This window comes from Pseudochaenichthys georgianus, chromosome 14 (assembly GCF_902827115.2).
Source record: "Pseudochaenichthys georgianus chromosome 14, fPseGeo1.2, whole genome shotgun sequence".
Lineage (NCBI taxonomy): Eukaryota > Metazoa > Chordata > Actinopteri > Perciformes > Channichthyidae > Pseudochaenichthys > Pseudochaenichthys georgianus.
In genome coordinates, this window is record NC_047516.1 from 40,646,363 (window position 1) to 40,666,806 (window position 20,444).

The 20,444-nt window shown below is 45.0% G+C and overlaps 1 protein-coding gene across 8 annotated transcripts in view; it reads left to right on the forward strand.

Annotated features, from left to right (window-relative positions):
- amot (angiomotin) overlaps positions 1–20,444 on the forward strand; it is a 120,551-nt gene that overhangs the window by 70,053 nt on the left and 30,054 nt on the right. For all 8 annotated transcript variants that reach the window (XM_071205531.1, XM_034099531.2, XM_034099532.2 and 5 more), the window contains one exon: positions 6,496–6,641. In XM_071205531.1, coding sequence (XP_071061632.1) covers positions 6,496–6,641 — 146 coding nt within the window. The remainder of the gene's footprint in view (positions 1–6,495; positions 6,642–20,444) is intronic.

The window sequence follows — 20,444 nt, forward strand, 5'->3', positions numbered from 1 at the left end:
TTCTTGCTCACGAGAAAGTATGCCGAGTAGAACCCCCTGGCTAAGCAGAGGGTCTTACTGGGTTGATTGCGTCCTTGGACAAAAGGACGGACAACTCTTGGCCCAGAGGTAGGGCCCCTGCCGGATCACTGACGACTGTCAATTAGACCCAGCCGAAGGCTAGGGGCCGGAGCTGCGGTCCGTACCCCTGGGTTAAGGTGAAAACCACCCAAGGGACGGAAGTACAGACTGCCCAGAAACTGAGCTGCTGCTGGGAAAGCAGCCGCCGACCACCCCCGGGATTTCAGAGCCCAGCCCCCCGGACCCTGGAGCCTCTTGGGGGGTTCCGGTAAGGCTCTGGGGCACGAGGCCGCCTGGAAGGCGGGCGACATGGGGCACGAAAGTCATTGGGAGGCGGTTGAGTGGGCCGCTAAGACCTCTGCAGACCACCCCTGTAATCCGGCGGCTGAGTGCGGCTGCTAGAGCGGCCCCTGGGCCTGCTGGGAGTGGGCACAGGTCTGCGAGGACCCGAGTGCTGCTGCCTGGTCTGCCTAGCTTGGGCGGCACACTCCAGTGCCTCCAGGGCAGCTGATCTAAACAGCTCCCCTGGCTCGACTGGTACGCTACGGAGGACTCTCCGTCAACCGGACGAGGTGCGTCAGCCGAAGGAGGGGCGCCAACCGAAGGAAGGGGGGGGGGGGGGGGGGGCGCTAGCAGCCCCTACACCGGGCCCAGGCTGAAGGGCCAAGAGGCGACGTCATTATGCCCCTATCGGCAGCTAGCCGATCCACTTTAGAGGACAGCCTGTTTCTAGTCCTTCTATTGGGGGGAGCACACATAGCCATCGCTCCCTCAAGTCACCGGGAACGGCCGAATTGATCTGGAGGAGTACATGACAAGGAGAGGTGTCTGTTGGCTGCTGCCAGACGTTCCACCTCAGTGATTCGAGCCACTCTGAGCACCCGAGGCATCTACAGCTCATGCAGGCGTTTACCGTGAGAACCTCCCTCAGATGCTCGAATTTCGTCCCCACTGACCGCCAGAAGCAGCCGAGGCAGGAGGGGCAGCGGTCGTAGCCGTCCTCGGGCTCAAGAGAAACCATACGGGCGCTACATGAATGAACCATTCTGTAGGTAGCCAGATGCAGCGTAGCCGGGAGCGGGTGCGGGAACACAGCCTTCACCAGCTACCTGCTTAATGGAAAGAGTAGAGCGTTGCTGCTACTCGCCGAACAGAAAGAGGGATGTAATTACACCCACGTTACCGGCAGAGGGAGCGGGAGCGAGAGCACTGCCTTCACCTGGCTGGATTAATAAACACGGCAGTTCAGCGTCTACCAGGAGCGGGGGCGAGAACACTGCCGGCTGAGTTAGAGACGAATGCCAGATGCAGCATAACCGGGAGCGGGTGCGGGAACACAGCCTTCACCCGCTACCTGCTTAACGGAAAAACAGGGAAGTTCCGCGTCTACCAGGAGCGGGGGCGAGAACACTGCCTTCACTGGTTGAGTTAGAGACGAATGCCGGATGCAGCGTAACCGGGAGCGGGTGCAGGAACACAGCCTTCACCAGCTACCTGCTTAACAGAAAGAGTAGAGCCACGCCGCTACTCGCCCAACAGAAATAGGGATGTAATTACACCCACGTTACCGGCAGAGGGAGCGGGAGCGAGATCACTGCCTTCACCTAGCTGGATTAGTAAATAAGGCAGTTTACCAAGAGCGGGGGCGAGAACACTGCCTTCACTGGCTGAGCTAGAGGCGAGTGCCAGATGCAGCGTAACCGGGAGCGGGTGCGGGAACACAGCCTTCACCAGCTACCTGCTTAACAGAAAGAGTAGAGCCACGCCGCTACTCGCCCAACAGAAATAGGGATGTAATTACACCCACGTTACCGGCAGAGGGAGCGGGAGCGAGATCACTGCCTTCACCTAGCTGGATTAGTAAATAAGGCAGTTTACCAAGAGCGGGGGCGAGAACACTGCCTTCACTGGCTGAGCTAGAGGCGAGTGCCAGATGCAGCGTAACCGGGAGCGGGAACACAGCCTTCACCAGCTACCTGCTTAACGGAACCAGGCAGTTTAGCGTCTACCAGGAGCGGGGGCGAGAACACTGCCTTCACTGGTTAAATTAAGACAAATGCCAGATGCAGCGTAACCGGGAGCGGGTGCGGGAACACAGCCTTCACCAGCTACCTGCTTAACAGAAAAACAAGGCAGTTTGCCGTCTACCAGGAGCGGGGGCGAGAACTGCCTTCACTGGTTGAGTTAGAGACGAATGCCAGATGCAGTGTAACCGGGAGCGGGTGCGGGAACACAGCCTTCACCGGCTAGCTGCTTAACGAAAAAACGAGGCCGTTTGGCGTCTACCAGGAGTGGGGGCGAGAACTGCCTTCACTGGTTAAGTTAGAGTCGAACGCCAGATGCAGCGTAACCGGGAGCGGGTGCGGGAACACAGCCTTCACCAGCTACCTGCTGAACGGGAAGAGTAGAGCGGTGCTACTACTCGCCGAACAGAAAAAGGGATGTAGCTACATCCGCATTACCGGTAGAGGGAGCGGGAGCAAGAGCACTGCCTTCACCTAGCTGGGTAAAATAAAGAAGCTTAACAGTATACGCAAGACGTTAGCCGAGCGGCTGCTGCTAACGATCAAGCGAGATCAAGTCAAATAACACACATGTTTAAGACCAGATAACTAGCTTCTAAAGAAGAGAATAGCACAGAGCCGTAGTTACAGCAGTAACCATGGCCAGGGCTCACACGGCATCTCACCGTAGTTACAGTAGTAACTCTGGCCAGTACTTACACAGCATAGAGCCGTAGTTACAGTAGTAACTCTGGCCAGTACTTGCACGGTTTGGAACCGTAGTTACAGTAGTAACTATGGCCAGTACTTACATGGTTTAGAACCGTAGTTACAGTAGTAACTATGGCCAGTACTTACACAGCATAGAGCCGTAGTTACGGTATTGCCTATGGCCAGTACGTGCACGGCTTGGAACCGTAGTTACAGTAGTAACTATGGCCAGTACTTGCGGCTTAACCCCGTAGTTACAGTATTAACTATGGCCAGTACTTACACAGCTTGGAACCGTAGTTACAGTAGTAATTATGGCCAGTACTTATGGCTTAGAACCTTAGTTACAATAGTAACTGTGGCCGGTGCCTAAAGGTGTCAGCCAACGGCTGCCCACTAGACAATATAATATTGGGAGGATGAAATCCTCCTTAATGGCCATACACGCAGAGCACACAGCACACACAGTGAAGATTGTTCTCTGCATATTGTCCTAGTGCTAGGAGTCTAGTACTAGGAGCAGTAAATACAACGATATAGCGCTACTGCAACCATACCATGCGTTTACCGGGAGCGGCAGCGAGAGCACTGCCCTCACCGGCTGAGTTAAATAATGAAGCTTAACCGTACATGCAAGGTGTTAGCCAAGCGGCTGCTGCTAACAATCAAGCAACCAAGTCAGAACACAATGTTAAGACCAGATAATTAGCTTCTAAGAAAGAGAACAGCCCGCATTGAACCGTGCCTGGTTACAGTAGTAACCGCACATGCCGAGCACACAGCACCCGCCGTGAAGATGTTCTCTGCATATCATCCTAGTGCTAGGAGTCTAGTACTAGGAGCAGTAATACAACGATCTAGCGCTACTGCAATCAAACCCTATGCTACAGGGAGCGGGAGCACTGCCCTGAGTTAATAGTTAAGCTCAACAGCAAGGTGTTAGCCAAGCGGCTGCTGCTAACAAACAAGCGACCAAGTCAGAACACAAATGTTAAGACCAGATAATAGCTTCTAAAAAATAGAAAGTACTTACCTTACTTTCTGCATCTAAACGAAAAAACGGGTTTAAAGTATGACCCTCTGGGCTTCCATACTAAATTGAATGAGGGACGCAGCCAAAGCTGGGACTCAAATGCTAATGAAGCTCGGGCACAACGCCACAAGCAGAACTTTCAAAAGAGCATAAGGGCAACTTTATGGGAGAGGAAGCGGGAACACTGTCGTCACCAGAAAGTCTAAGCCACAAACAATAAGACGGTAATCAGGACAACTTGGCTGGGAGCGGGTGTGGAAACACAGCCATCACCACCAACAAGCTGACACAAACCTGTCTGTCGAGGCTCTGCACAGCCGGAAACGAAAACGTAGCCACGGTACCCTCGCGCAGCGAGCAGATGAAAGGAACAGATCCTCTGACAATACCGGCTGATATAGCCGGTGTCACGTGGGTCACAGGTGACTTTGTTGTTATTGGTACTCGAGCTGCGCATGCGCGCGATGGACATATCCAGTGCTAAAGCACCGCCTCTGGCGGTCAGTAGGGACGAAATAGAACCCTGTTTACTCTAAACAGCCCTTGTTTAGAGCCATTTTAGTCCTCACCTTTATGAAAGGATAAAACAGAGAAATCAATATAAAACACAAACACAAGTATTGTTTGAACAGTATTCACTTAACTGCTACTATTGATAATTACCAGAGAAACTCAAAGGACCTCTTTTAATATCTGGAAATTGCAACAAGACTTTCTGCCATTTTAAATATCAGATGCTGCAATCCCCCTTTTTATCTCCTTCTCCAGAGATAAACTTACACAAGGCATTTTGAAACATATCTACTGTGTCTGTCCCCCAATATCGTATAAATCCATCAGAAACTGAGATCCAAAGTACTTGAAATCGTGAAGGAACAGAACATCACTTCCCATGGCAGTGAAGGAACAATGAGGGGGCAGCTGAGTGCTAAGAAGCAGTCTCCTGGTGGTGAATCATCAGCCCACCTGCCCGCCCCCCCCCCCGAAGGAATAGCCCACAACGACAGCTGATAGGGAGGGGGAGATGCGGCTTTCCCTTCACGGGTGGAACTGATCAGAGAGAAGTAGACTCCGCTGCTGCCTCGACAAGTCCCCCAGCCCACTGCCAGCTGCTTCCAAGTCGTCTGCTGCATGGATGTCCTTGAGGTCCTTCTCCTCCAGTCCGCTGATGACAGCATCTGTGTCGACCTCCATGACGAGACCCAGATCCGTCCTGATGTCGTCCCGTGGTCCTAGCAGGTGGTTTCCCTGCCGCACACTGGCTCCCGTGGTACGAGCTGTCCCCCTTTCCTCCTATGCGGACGGCCTGAGAGATCCGCTGGGTCACTCGGTCGGGGCCGGAGAGCCTGGAGTTGATCCACTTTGTCCTGATGACCTTCAGCCTCCTGCGTCTCGGGTCCCCCTTTTGGCGTCAACAACCTGTGTGGAGAAATCTGATACAAATCCCTCAAGCCTACGCTCCGGGCTCTGGGGCCCTCTGCTGTTTGACCCTGTTGGTGGGGTGTCTTAAAACAACAGACGTCTGTGAACAGGTTTTCTAAATTAATTGTGCAGCTTCAGAATCTTAATACTTGGACTGTGCCAACTAAATAAGAACCCCAACATCTTTAGGTAAACTAAATAACATATTTCAATAGCTCTGAATTTCTGACAAGCATCTGTGTTTATTTTTAAATGAAATCCTTGAGATCCCATTACAAATCTAAATATGATTTGAACTGCTAATGTTTCTGGTAAAGAAACACACTAATGTTATGGATTCAAAAACAACCAAATCACGATACTAACAAAGTGAATGGCTTCCTGGTGATACTGCTTCTACCCGTCAGTGCTTAGATATTCTCCCGCTGAAAAAATGAATACAGAATTCCAACAAACTGTCCTCAAATGTCTTTCTATTATAAATGTAGATGAAATGTATATCCCCATAATGACCTAAACAATAAAGTCTATGGCTTTTACTTCTTTACCAGGCTAGTTACATGATGTTGTCTAAATTACATTTTGTCTCATTACATTACTATGTTTTAACTTAACTGTAAATATGTTCTTTCTACATTTCAAACCTCAGTTACTTTAATACCTGTTGAAACATTAGTTGAAACATTACTCACAGGTCAGCTTCTTCAGTATTCCATTCTGGACTTACATCTCTCTGGTAGCCCCTTGGCCACTGATTCTTTATCTGTGTTACCTGCTATAACTCAATCAATATTAGAGACATGTCAACATTCATCAAACAGTATCTTATCCCCAGATATGGAGCAGGTCAATTCTAAAACTGTCAATCAATGGTCAGATTGAACAATCGAGTTGGGGCAGCAGGTTCCTTTCAGTCCCTAAATGAAAAATGTACATTGTGAAGTTTACATTACACACACACACACACACACACACACACACACACACACACACACACACACACACACACACACACACACACACACACACACACACACACACACACACACACACACACACACACACACACACACACACACACACACACACACACACACACACACACACACACACACACACACACACACACACACACACACACACACACACACACCCACACACACACACACACACACACACACACACACACACTAACATCCATCTGATTTGCATAACAATAACCTCTTTTTTTATGAGGAAAGACATTGTATTGTACCTGTGTTCAAGATAAGGAGACGCTCCGTGAGAAGGAGAAGCTGGAGATAGAGTTGAATGCATTGCGCTCCACCACGGACGATCAAAGGAGACACATTGAGATCAGAGACCAGGCGCTCAACAACGCACAGGCCAAAGTGGTCAAGCTGGAGGAGGAGGTAAGAGCATAACATGTCACTCTTACTGGAAATAATCCTGTTGGTTGGATTAATGCTTGTTGCCATTTAAATCGAATCAGGAAATCCTAATTCAGACATAGAAACTCAGTTCCAATGGTGGTGGGACAACCAAGCATGGATCACCTTCATTAAATGTATTAGACTGAGTCTGTTCATAAAAAAATCCCTATTTCAATTCCCATCATGATGTTTTCATGACTACAGGTAGTAGAACATCAACAGTAGCATTGACATCTCATAACTCATTGATTATATCTAAAGATGAACAATGAAAACTAAAAATGTCTGATTTCTGTAGTGAAACCAAAAGTTTTGTTTATTTTATTGGAGGTGTAGAGGCTAAGCCAACACTTAATCGTATCGTAATTGACGCAGTTAAAGTTGCCAGGTTAATAAAAGCCTGGAACAATGTTTCCAGTTGTCCACTAAGTCCATTTATTTTCTCACGGCATTAAACGTGCATCGTATTTCTGTCCCCATACAAAATTAACACTTAACACAATAACTTAAGCAGTAAACTTTACCTCAGCTTGTGTGTTGTCTCTGACTTAAAGGGGACCTATCATGCAAAATGCACTTTTTTATGTCTTTTATACATAAATATGTGTCCCCGGTGTGTCAGGGAACTCACAAAGTTTCAGAAAATAAAACCCTCTCTTTTCCTCCGTGTGGAAATCTCTAAGACGGGGGTACAACGGAGCTGATACAGATTTGCCCCATGGCCCTATCAGAAACAATGCCCAACGTGTTTTGGACGTAATATGGTCTTTGTTTACATTAGCAAGCATCGCTAACACTCAGAGCTTATGGAATGCCGTTTAAGCCAAAATAAATAAATAATTAAATAAATACATATATAAATGAATATGCCTATGAAATAAATTCTGAAATAAATAAGGTGATAAATATATATAAATGTACATTTAAATACACTTTATAAAACGATGCTGAAGTTGGCTTCCGATTCAGAGCTTCCGATTCGACAGTAAAGGGGGAAAGTTGAGGGACATTTCATTTACAGCGCTGAGCGAACAATCCTCCGTTTTTGTACCTCTTAAATCGCTGCACAGTTTTAGAATTTGTGAAACCTTTATTCTATTTGTGAAAAGACAAAAAAGGGAGATTTCGCTGTTTTTTTCGCATCTAGACCAGTGTTTCTCAAACTTTTTCGCGGACCACCTAACTCCACAAATATCCAAAATCACATAGTTTTTCTAGAACAGATTACACATCGCCTGAAAATGGTACAAACAGGCGGCTACATGTGTGACAAAGGTGTTGCACTTGGCTATATTATGCAATCAAAAGTTAAACTTAAGCTCGCTCCATTGCGGAGATATTCCCGCGAGAGTGCGAAAAACTTACATTTAGTCATTTATTTCAAATGTGAAATGTTACCAATATACTCACGGACCACTAGGGGGCACCCACGGACCACCAGTGGTCCGCGGACCACACTTTGAGAAGCACTGATCTAGACCACATTAGACCACATTAGACCAGGTCCTGATCTAAAACCAGGTCCTGATCTAAAACCACTATTCCTACACTCATCAAATCTAGACTAGACTATCCCAGAGTCTAAACATGCTTTATAACAGTTTTAGATTTGTGAAACCTTAATTGTACTTGTGAAAATGCAAATAAGGGAAATTAGGTTTTTCAACATTTGTATTGAGAAAGTCAGTACAGAAGTCCACGTCTCTCCATTTAATTTTTTCGTCTGCATTATCATGTCTTCTTTTTCACTTCATAACAAAAGTAGAAAAAAAATTATGGTTAACATGGTAACGCACTGGTGTAGCAAGTTCGAGTCCCACTGCAGTCAGCATGTCGTTGTGTCCCTGGGCCAGACACTTCACCGGCCGATCGCCGGAATCAGTATCGGCCGATCCGTTCGAGTGGGCGGGACCTAAATGGAAGATTTAAACATCACTTTAAAGTTCCATTTAAAGTGATGTTTAAAACTCAGTTAATGGGGCTCATTCACTGGAGCTTCCACAAACAACAATCAACTTAATTATTACATTCAAATGATGTACATTATTCAAGTTTACATTCACTTTGGAGAATAACACGGGAGAGATGAGCGGAAGCGCTCTCTTTTCCTCTCTCCCTCTATCTCTCCCCCTCTCTCCCTCTCCTGACAGCCTGTCAGTATCTCATGCAGCTCACTGATCCAGTAATGCGTGACCCGACAGTGAAGAATAAATATATGTATAAGTAGTTTAGCTTGTTCCAGAGGTAGACACAATAGCTAAGTGTGTTAGGTCTAACTCTTGTGTGTACGTCTCAGAAAATCTGAGACGTAAACGGTAACGTCGTGACGCAGCAGGAGCACCAGTCGGGCTCTGAGTGGTGGAAACAAGTGGTGCTACAAAGAAGAACCAGTTCAGCAGCAGAAAAGCACAAGAACGGTTCTTGAACCGGAACCGATTTGGTGGAAAAGTAGCATAGTGTTTATTGGCAGTTGGCAAACCACTTAAGAGTACTGAAGTGTGAAACAAGAGCTAAGTCAGTGCTTGTGGTGCTGTTGCTTTGGGCTGGAGATGTGAGCTAACCCAGGGGCTCCCAAACGTTGCCATCCCAAGGACCCCCATATAGCATTATCCTCTGACGGGGACCCCCTGTTGCCATTTTTTTAAATGACATTATGATGGAAAATATGACAAATTCATCATCCAGCTTAATACATTTTCTTAATATATATTTGTATTAATAATTAATAATCACTTATTCTTCTAAACATTTTTTGTATTTATCTTTTGTTTCTCATTCATTACATTAATTGTGTCTTCTGTTATAAACATTCTTAACACAATATTAAAGAGTAATATCAACAGTAAACATATTTTTAAAGCATTTTTAAAGTGATTTCTGTCTTTATAATATTATATAATTTTGAACAGTAATATGAACAATTAACATATATTTTTTGCATTTTTGAAAGCTATTTATGCCTTTTTAATATTATATATAATATTCAACAGTAATAATAACAATAAACATATTTATATTGATATATATAAACAACAGTCCTTGTCATTTCACTATGTGTGTCTCTTTGTGTATACCTGTTCCCTCACTAGTGGGAGGGGTGGGCTTGGTGGCTCCTACAGTTTCAATCCTAGGTTTTAGGTTTGTCATTGTCCACTTGCAAACGTCCTCTGGGCTTTGTTTTCAATACCTTCAATGTAGAAAAGCCCTCTCAGCCAGTGCGGGATAGTCTTTTTTTTTTTTTTAAATACAGCCAGTGTCACATATGCATACAATGCATACAGAGTTAAGGCTGTTATGACAGTGTTGAGACATGCTTTACGGCATGCGAGGGATTGCTTTACTTCAGAGTAAGCCCGCGAGTTGTGTTGTTGCTGCCAACTGTAATGTCTTGACTTACTGTACAATAAACCTGAGTCGTGAAAGATACTCGACCCTCGATCATTCTACAGCCAGTACTGAGGGAGTGAAACAGTATGCACGTTTCCGGCCAGTTGATGATTTTCAGAAGAGGAATTCACTGATATCCCTTCGCAAAACACGATTCAGCACCGCCCCACGGGAAAGCCAGCGCACGTTGGAGTGGAGCAGTAACCCCTCAAACTGTGCGCCCATCTCATTACACAAAATACGTTTAGCAACAAGTGCCTCGCGATGGAGCATGCAGTGCGTTGCCACTACATTTGGGGCCTTCCGCCTGATCAAAGCTGTCACTCCGCTTTAAAAAAAAAAAATCCCCCTTTCCCTCAAACTTTGCGTGACCCCCCTGGCGGCCCCCCGGGGGGTCGGGCCCCCACTTTGAAAGACACTGTGTTAACCACGCCCGTTCATTTGAATATAAGAAATGGAAATGTAATGTGGCATTATAATAATAATAATAATAGATTTATTTTGTTTGCGCTTGTACAGGTGCTCTAGGAGACACTTTACAGATATAGTGAAAAGAAAAGAAGAACAACAAATGAATATATAGTTAAAGTCAAATAATACAAAAACAATCACACATTAAAAGCCAGAAGTGGGTTTTTGTGAGTTTTTTTGAAGGTGGTGAGGTCAGTGCAGCGACGGAGAAGGCTCTGTCCCCCCAGGTCCGGTGAGTGATGTGGGTGGGGATGGATAGGAGCTTGGCTTCTGATGAGCGGAGGCAGCGGGAAGGGACGTGGTGGTGCAGCAGGTCTGTGAGGTAGGGGGGGGGGCCTGATTGTTGAGGGCTTTGTGAGTAATGAGTAGGACTTTGAAGTTGATTATTTGACGGACGGGGAGCCGGTGGAGGTTCTGGAGGACGGGAGTGATGTGGTCTCGGGTGTGGGTGAGGAGGCGGGCAGCAGAGTTCTGGATATGTTGGAGTTTATTGAGGAGGTTGGATGGTATGCGGTAGAGCAGGGGTCGCCAACCAGTCGATCGCGATCGACGAGTGTGGTGCGGGTAGATCGCGGACCGTTAATAAAAAAAGTAACAAAAGAAAGAAAAATAAAATAAAAATAATAATGTTTGAAAAATACGTTTTTAGGTGTAAACCTATCATCCACCACCCCGTTAGCAGGTGCCACTTGATTGACGTATATTTGAGACACCTCAATAATATAATACATTAATCGTGCTTTACGTGAACCTCATCATGACACAAGAGAGGACGGCAGGACTGCAATTTCCCGTGTTCAGTGAATGCAACAGAGGCAAGTCACCAGACCAATCAGAGTTGCATGGAAATACACGTGTGCTTGTGTCATTCAAGCTCGGCTCTGTGTGTGTGTGTGTGTGGCAATAGCGCATTTAGTGTGATAGAGGGAGAGAGGGAGAGAGAGAGACCGGTGCTAGCGGGGACCGTGATGTTAGCATCTGGTTAGCTAGCTGCACTAACGGACATAAGGAGCTGTTTCCACAACAAGCTGGAGGAGTCCTCCCCTGTCAGACTGAGGGGCTCAGGTGAGCTAAAGGACTGAGTGTTGAGAACGGTTTTGTCACAAATTATTCAAAAGATTATTTCCGCGGCACACCTTCATATGATCATTATAGTTAGAGAATAAATGAAAAACAGGTATGAACTACTATATGGCAGTAAAACAAGAATACAGTTTAAAAGGGGAGTGATTTGTAAAATATCCATAAAGAAAAAGAAAATCTGTTTACAGTTGTTTCATATGGATGCTGAGAGAGGTATTCATCTCTTCATGTTGCTCTCAAAGTGCACCAGATTGATGCTTTCAACTTCAATATTTAAAAAAAAAATCTTCCCGGACCCCCCTAGAGAAGGTGAGGTCCGCTCCCCACTCATAAAAAATAGCACTTTACCCCTGCCTATATGCCGTGAGCTGATTATGGAGCCTTCATTGTAACGGCCCGTCCACACAGCGGCGTGCGTTGACGCTTCACCATTCACTTTGAATGGGGTGACGTCACTTTTAGCCGAAATGCATCGTGGGAAGTGACGTGGCTCGCTGCAAAAGTTGAGCAATGTTCAACTTTTGACGCCTCGGCAGAAGCGTCAGCCAATCTTATCATATGCCAGTACAAGCTCTAGCCAATCAAACCGCTGCTTGTGTGTCAGGGGCGGGAGATTCATGTGATTGGTTGTTGGTCGAGTTTCAGACACGCCCGCCGGCAAGCGTCAGCGCACGCCGCTGTGTGGACGGGCCGTAACAGTAATTCAGATGCAAAGCCTATATAAAAGGCCTCAAATTGGAAGCACTGTCTGGGCCGTCTTTTTCACTCAATTCTGCAATAGGTAGATCTCGCCTTTCACCTAGGCCGAGGTCGGTGATCTTGGGCTTAAAAATGTTGGTGACCACTGCCGTAGAGGATGCTATTGCCGTAGTCGAGATGTGATGAATGCATGAATCAGGGTTTCAGCAGCAGAGGAGGAGAGTGATGGGCGGTATCAATCTTGATACAGGGTAGTTTGGATTCCTAAAGCTTTTTGTCTACTATCCCATCATTCAAGGGTGGTTTTCACTATAAGTAAGTACATTATTTGACTATGTTCAATCTGAATTTACTTTAAAATGAAAACATCTATATTGATTCTGACTCATCTACATCCAACTCACAGGTTCATCATTGCTTTTAGAAAAAAGATTATGAATTGACCCCTTCTTAGAAGTGAAGATATAGTCATTTTTTCTGGGAATGTCATCTTCGAGCCTGAGACCTGAAAAACAGGCTTGGGCTTAACAGGATAAAAGCAGATTTGGTGACGGACTTGATGTGGGAATGGAAGGAAAGGGTGGAGTCAAAGATGACACCCAGGTTGCAGACTTCAGGCGATGGAGCAGCCATCAACCTCGAGGATGAAGTCGCCAACCTTCCAGAGCAGCGCCTACACTGCCACAACCATGAGCTCTGTTTTCTTGCTGTTAAGCTTGAGGACATTTGATGACATCCAGGTTTTTATTTCGTGCAGGCAGTTGACAAGGGACTGAGGGGGGAGCTGGGAGGATGGAGTAGGGCTGAGAGAGATGTGGGTATCGTCAGCATAGTAGTGGAAGTTGAGTCCATGATGGCGGATGATCTGTCCGAGGGGGAGCATGTAAATGGTGAACAGGAGGGGGCCAAGCACAGAGCACTGGGGGACACTGTGATTGACAAGTCCAGCCTTTCCTGCTGCTGCTTTAATTTGTGCAAATTAAGTAGTACTTGATTTAGTGCAGCTTTAATTTTTTTTGAACATTTTCCCACATTGGAAACCCTGTCATCAGGATTGATTTCATCATGATTATACCCATTACCTTCATATTTAGAAAACCAAACCTTTGTATTGGTAATTAAAACAACATTCACAAATCATTAAACAACATTTGGGCTTTAAACCATGTTTTATGTCTTTCCCTTTTATCATGTGGCAGTAAAGAAATGATAGTTTATACACCAGAGATGGAGTACTCGAGACTCGGGTGCCGTTTTTCGGGACTCGGGACACTCGACTCGGACTCGCGCATTAATTGACGCGAACTCGGACTCGTGAATTCTCGCGCACGATGACTCTGACTCCTGAATTGTTCATCCACGATGACTCGGACTGACGCCTAACTTGGACTCGGATTCGAGCAAGTTTTGTCTCGAGTCAGATGAACTCTGTCCTGGCATGTGCACCTGCGAGGCGAGTTCACGTACTGGGCGTGGGCGCGCCCCCGCTATTCCAGTCTAAAGATGTCCAGAGACACACCCCGCATGCTGTATGCTTTCACAAATGTTGCTTCCACATTGGGAAAGAGCTGCGCAACATGCTCGTGATGTGGAAAAAAGATTGAAAAGAAGGCTCCATAACACATTACTCCAAGGATAAAGTTCAGACATATAGGTAGGCTGTATTGAACCCTATCATCAGAGCAATGTGATCAAATCAATAAATAAAGATTCAGCTGATAACACAAAAGCACATGGCTACTTAGCATGCAGAATGTCCTCATTTTGCATGCTAAGTAGCCATGTGCTTTCTGGGGCTTAATCTTTATCGATATAATTTAAACATTCATTATTATAATAATAATAATCATTGTAATATTATTAAGATTTATATTCCTATAGCACCTTTTGTACAAGAATTGTAGCCAAACTTGCTTCACAGCAGTTCAATCGACAAATGAGTATAAAATGACAGGATAAATAGAATGGGAGGATGAAACCCTCTTTGATGGTCACAGGTGCAGAGCACACGGCACACACGGTGACATGTGGCCTCTGCATTTAACAGATAGTGGTGTGACTCCAGATAGACCCAACTCCACAAACGTATTGTCCTGGAATGTAAAGGCTATGAATAGCCCTGTCAAAAGGTCAAGACTTTTTTCTCACCTCAGAAAGTTAAATGCAGATGTGGACACGCATGGCTAAAAAAAATCAACATTTATAGTTAGGTCTTCCACTCAGATTTTGACTTCAAAGCCAGAGGTGTTGCAATCCTCATAAGTAAGAGGATACATTTTTCCACCACTAACATTATTGCTGACAGAAATGGGAGATATTTAATTACTACTGGTATGATTTGGCAAACTCCTGTTGTATTGGTGAAGTGGGGCAAACAAGTATTTAGTCAGCCACCAATTGTGCAAGTTCTCCCACTTAAAAAGATGAGAGGCCTGTAATTTTCATCCCAGGTATACCTCAACTATGAGAGACAGAATGGGGGGAAAGAATCCAGAAAATCACATTTGATTTTTAAAGAATTTATTTGCAAATTATGGTGGAAAATAAGTATTTGGTCAATAACAAAAGTTAATCTCAATACTTTGTTATATACCCTTTGTTGGCAATGACAGAAGTCACACGTTTTCTGTAAGTCACAAGGTTTTCACTGTTGCCCATTCCTCCATGCAGATGTCCTCTTTGAGTCCCTGGCGGCGTAGTGTGTTACTGATGGTAGCCTTTGTTACTTTGGTCCCAGCTCTCTGCAGGTCATTGACTCGGTCCCCCGTGTGGTTCTGGGATCTTTGCTCACCGTCTCTTCTTGTGATCACTTTGACCCCACGGGGTGAGATCTTGCGTGGAGCCCCAGATCGAGGGAGATTATCAGTGGTCTTGTATGTCTTCCATTTTCTAATAATTGCTCCCACAGTTGATTTCTTCACACCAAGCTGCTTACCTATTGCAGATGCAGTCTTCCCAGCCTGGTGCAGGTCTACCATTTTGTTTCTGGTGTCCTTTGACAGCTCTTTGGTCTTGGCCATAGTGGAGTTTGGAGTGTGACTGTTTGAGGTTGTGGACAGGTGTCTTTTATACTGATAACGAGTTCAAACAGGTGCCATTAATACAGTTAACGAGTGGAGGACAGAGGAGGCTCTTAAAGGAGAAGTTACAGGTCTGTGAGAGCCAGACATCTTGTTTGTTTGTAGGTGACCAAATACTTATTTTACAGAGGAATTTACCAATTAATTCATTACAAATCCTACAATGTGATTTCCTGGATTCTTTCCCCCCATTCTGTCTCTCATAGTTGAAGTGTACCTAGGATGACAATTACAGGCCTCATCTTTTTAAGTGGGAGAACTTGCACAGTTGGTGGCTGACTAAATACTTTTTTGCTCCACTGTATATGCTCCCAATTTTGATAATGCTGCGTTCTCTAACAGCTTGCTGTTTTTTTGCAAAATCCCATGTCTTAAATCCCACCTTTTAATACTGGGAGGGGGTTTAAACGGTGCTATTGACCCATCCTTAGACCACTCTTCTCCCACACGTTCTCTCCGTCCACTATGGCAAGGTCATTTTCTGACTGTATGTCTCTGCATGGCCGTGCCGACCCCTGGAGATATAATAATCCTCAGTCTCGTGATTACTCCTTTTCTCTCACGTACATCATTCTTTTTCTCACATTGACTATTTTGTCATTGACCATAAATTGCCGCCCAAGGTTACCTCTTCAGAATATTTACCAATCATCATCTCGTACTCCTCCACAGTGGAGATTCAATTCACTTCTGCTCTCTGATGCCAAGTGTTGTAGTACAATCTCCACTGCCATCGATGACTTTCTGTTCAATAATAAGACGAGCTCCACCTCCCACTCTCTCCTATGGGAGTCGCTCAAGGCCTACCTCAGAGGGAAAATACTCTCTTATGCCTCACATTTGAACAGGACCCGTAGAGCTAGGCTGGACGAGCTCTCGAAGGCGATACTTGACTTGGAGCGTCCCCAGATCCGTATAAACAGCGCCTGAATCTCCATTCGCAATTCAGTCTTCTATCTACTCGAGACTCAGAGCGTTACTGCACTCAAGGGGAACATACTATGAACATGGCGACAAGGCTAGTCGATTGCTCGCGCACCAATTAAAATGCAAAGCAGCCTCCCGATTAATTCCTCAAATTCTAGACTCCTCTAACAACTTGACCTCTGACCCAGCACAGATTAATGATGCCTTTCAACGTTTTTACTCTACCTTGTATACGTCGGAGATGCCATCAGACACCACCAATATGATTCACTCAGTTCCACCTGACCTTGATTCTCACTCTTGATGAGGTTATGCGATCTATCGGGTCAATGTAGAGCAGTAAGGCCCCAGGACCTGACGGGTTCCCTCCTGAATTAAAAAAAAGGAATAAACAGGCTTTATACAGGGCACATTTTCAATATACGTACACTTTTCAACATTTATTCCAAGCAACCCTTCACCCTTCCTGAGGTGGTCGTCTCTCTTTTTTGTATCATACATTTTTTATTGCAACATCTTCAATTTACAACACAGAAGACAATTCAGGTTGCACAACATTTTGGATTAATTCAATCCCATCCCTCTATCCTACATCCCACCCACCCACTCCATCGCCCACCCCCCTCCACCAACCACCATTCACCAGGGCAACAACATCCCCTCAGGGATTATATTCTTATTTAGTCAGGAGCTCCTTTAAATTAGATATCAGATCTGTTCACTTTAAAATGGTATCAGGTTTTGCATCGTTGATTCTCGCAGAGGACAGTTCAAGGTAAGAAATGTTCAAAAAACTCTGAAGCCAGTGACTTGTGAGTTACTCAGATGAGTACCAGGAGACAGCGTTTGGTACTCACCCCACACGACGCGTGGTCCTCCTCAGTGTCTCCTTCACTGTCCTCTATTTACACTTCTTGCAAGCTAGATGCTGCAGATGCACCTCCCTGTCCCTGTTTAAGCCTCCCATTTGCTTTCTCCAAAACGTGTTGCCAAAACGGTGAAGTCCTTGCATTTCCTGAGGCCAAGTTGAAGCAGAGATGGGGACTCGAGTCTGCGACTCGAACTCGAGTCGCACTTAAGTCGCACACACAGAGACTTCAGACTTGACTTGGACTCGTGACCAAAATACTTCAGACTCGACTTGGACTCGTGTGTTGGGACTCGTGAACAATCATTGTGTTTTCTATTTTTGGCGTATTAAAGGTGGGGTAGGTACATTTGAGAGAAACCGGCTCGAGATCGCTAGAATTTAAAAATACACAACCGGAGATAATCTGCTAGAGGCTGCTACTTCCTTATAGAGCCCGCCTCCTCCAACACACACGAACGCGCACATGACCAATGAGGGCACGAGATAAGTTTGTGCCCAGATGGAAGGCTGACAGGCAGGCAGGCCATCCAGTTACTTTAGCCGGGCTCATTACGCAGACGTGCGCGCCTCTGTTACTACCTCGTAGTAACACAATGGCGACCGGCGGCACACCTGCGGCTGTACCTCTTGTAATTAGGTTCAACTACAAAAACTTCGAACAAAACGCCGGCGGCACCAACAAAAGGAGCGCACACTGCAAAGTCTGCAATATCAAAATCAAGGATGCTGGCGCAACAACGTCGAATTTCATCAGGCACTTGAAAAGTCACCCGGAGAGGTCAGTCACATTAACGCATGGACGGTTAGCAAACATGTTTAGCTCAGCATCAGCTGTGTAATGTTAACTTAGCTTGCTACCAGCTTTGTAACTGAATATCTGAAAAGATTAGTGAATTGCTTGTCACACTTGTTTGAGTTGAGTGGCGTTGACATCCAACTCTTGACATGACATAAAAAAGGTCGGTAACGTTAATCATTACCCGCTTTTAAGTACTTTTAACAGTTTCCCTGCGGGGGATTAATAAAGTATTTGTGATACTGATTTCTGATTCTGAAGTGTTTTGCTTATAGGTTGTTTGCATTTAGATAAAGTGTGATGTTTGTCCTCATATTGCAATAGCCTGTTTAAAGTGATCATATAACAAACAACTAATCAGTACTGATACTGTATGCTAATAGATATAGGAGTGATAATAACACAGTAAGTGCTTTGAATTTCTTAGATATAGCTGTGCAGTATTCTTAACAGACTGGATAGCAGCAGACAATAGAAGGCTTATTACAACCAGAAGAGACATGAGACTTTTATTTTTTTAGAGACTTGAGACTTGACTTGGACTCGTGACCAAAGACTTGAGACTTGATCAAGTCTCACCCCACAAAGACTTGAGACTTGACTTGGACTCATGACCAAAGACTTGAGACTTGATCAAGTCTCACTCCACAAAGACTTGAGACTTGACTTGGACTTGCAAAAAAAGACTTGTGAACATCTCTGAGTTGAAGGATCAAATAATAAGAAATGATCACATGACTTGAAGTCATATCTGATTTCAGATGTGGGAAGTTACTAAGTACACTTCTTCAAGTACTGTACGTAAGTACAATTTTGAGATATTTGTACTTTACTTGACTTTGATGCTACTTTGTACTAATACTCCACTACAATTCAGAGGTACATGGTGTACTTTTCCTCCACTACATGTATTTAATACCTTTAGTTACTTCACAGATGTGGATGAATGATGTGAAATCTAACCAAGTGTTGAATCAGACTTTAGTTCCACCTGGAGTAAATCCACCAGCTACCCTGCAGTCTACAAAGTCATTCAGACTAGCTGCACCTTCACCAGCGTTGAGAACACTTTCATGATCAATCATTATAAAACACATCATATATATTATTCTGAAATGGACCAATGTACTTTTACTTTTGGTACTTTAACTATATTTTGATAATACTTTTCTAATTTTACTAAGGTAACATTTTGAAAGCAGGACTTTTACTGCAACAGAGTATTCATACAAAATATCTGATTTCAAACTGTTCCATTAACACCCTGAGGAAGTTTGCAACTGTGTGTTTTACTCACTTTGTTGTAAATCAAACTGCAGCAGCTTGACCACAGAGCGTGAACGTTGTGATCAGCTGATTTTGCGCAGTTCTCCAGTGTGTGCGCGGGGCACAGAATGTGCACAGGGGAGTCTCCCTCTGCAGCCAGTTGGCGGAGTTTTGGCACAATTCTGTTGTTCATACCGACGTTAACCCCGTGTGTGCACACGGTGAACAACTCTGTCGTCCAGTGATCTGAGCCTCTGCCTCCTGTAAGCTTCACAGGTCCGTCGGTTATGTCCTGCGCGGCTCGCCCAGCTCCAGGTCAGTCAGTCATAGAAAGCCCGAAGATCTGTTGCAGGGAGTGAAATGGCAACTTAGCTGCTTAATGTCTTTGGGTTTTTTGACATGTCTACTAGTTTACTCCATTGAGTGTTTACAAGAAACACGTGTAGACGAAATATGTGTTTTTGTTTTTGATGTTTTGAGGTACGCAAAGGCGCGTAGTGACAAAAGTGACGTGATGCAATTCAGATTTGTGCCGCGCATGCGTACCAGTTATTTAAAAATGAAATAGAGAAAATAAATAAAATAGCTTTTGAAAATATGTGCATCTTAAAAGTGCTTAATTTTAGATAAATCAAATAAAGTGTAGCAGCAGCTTGAGTTTCCCTTTTTCGTTGTTAACCGTTTCACATCATGACTTAGCAGTTTCAGACGATTATAGAACAAGTCTTTACACATCATAACAAGTGAACAGTTTCAAAGTTTCTCTTTCTTTCCCTCTTATATTGCAGTCCCTCACTCGCTCTTTTTTAATTCAGTGCGAGAATTGAGCTGGAGCTTGTCCTGCCAGGAGTTTAGATCTGGGCTGAAATGGAGTCAGGGCCATTCTCACACACATGCAGGTGCTCATTGGTTAGCTCATTGGTTAGCCTGGGTTAGCTCATTGGTTAGCCTGGGTTAGCTCATTGGTTAGCCTGGGTTAGCCTGCGCTGGAACCATATTTAGTTTTAATGTTGATCCTGGGGGACTGATCATATTGGGCTCTGAGACTGCTTAGTTGTTGTGACCTCAGTTCTGACTTGAGAGGGAATGTTTGGTCAAACACTTTGTGTTTTGTCTCATAGTGGCGTGTTGTCTCTTTTAATGAGCGCCACGGTCTCTGAACAAATGAGACACACTGGCTCTGTGCTCCCAGTGGGCAGGAT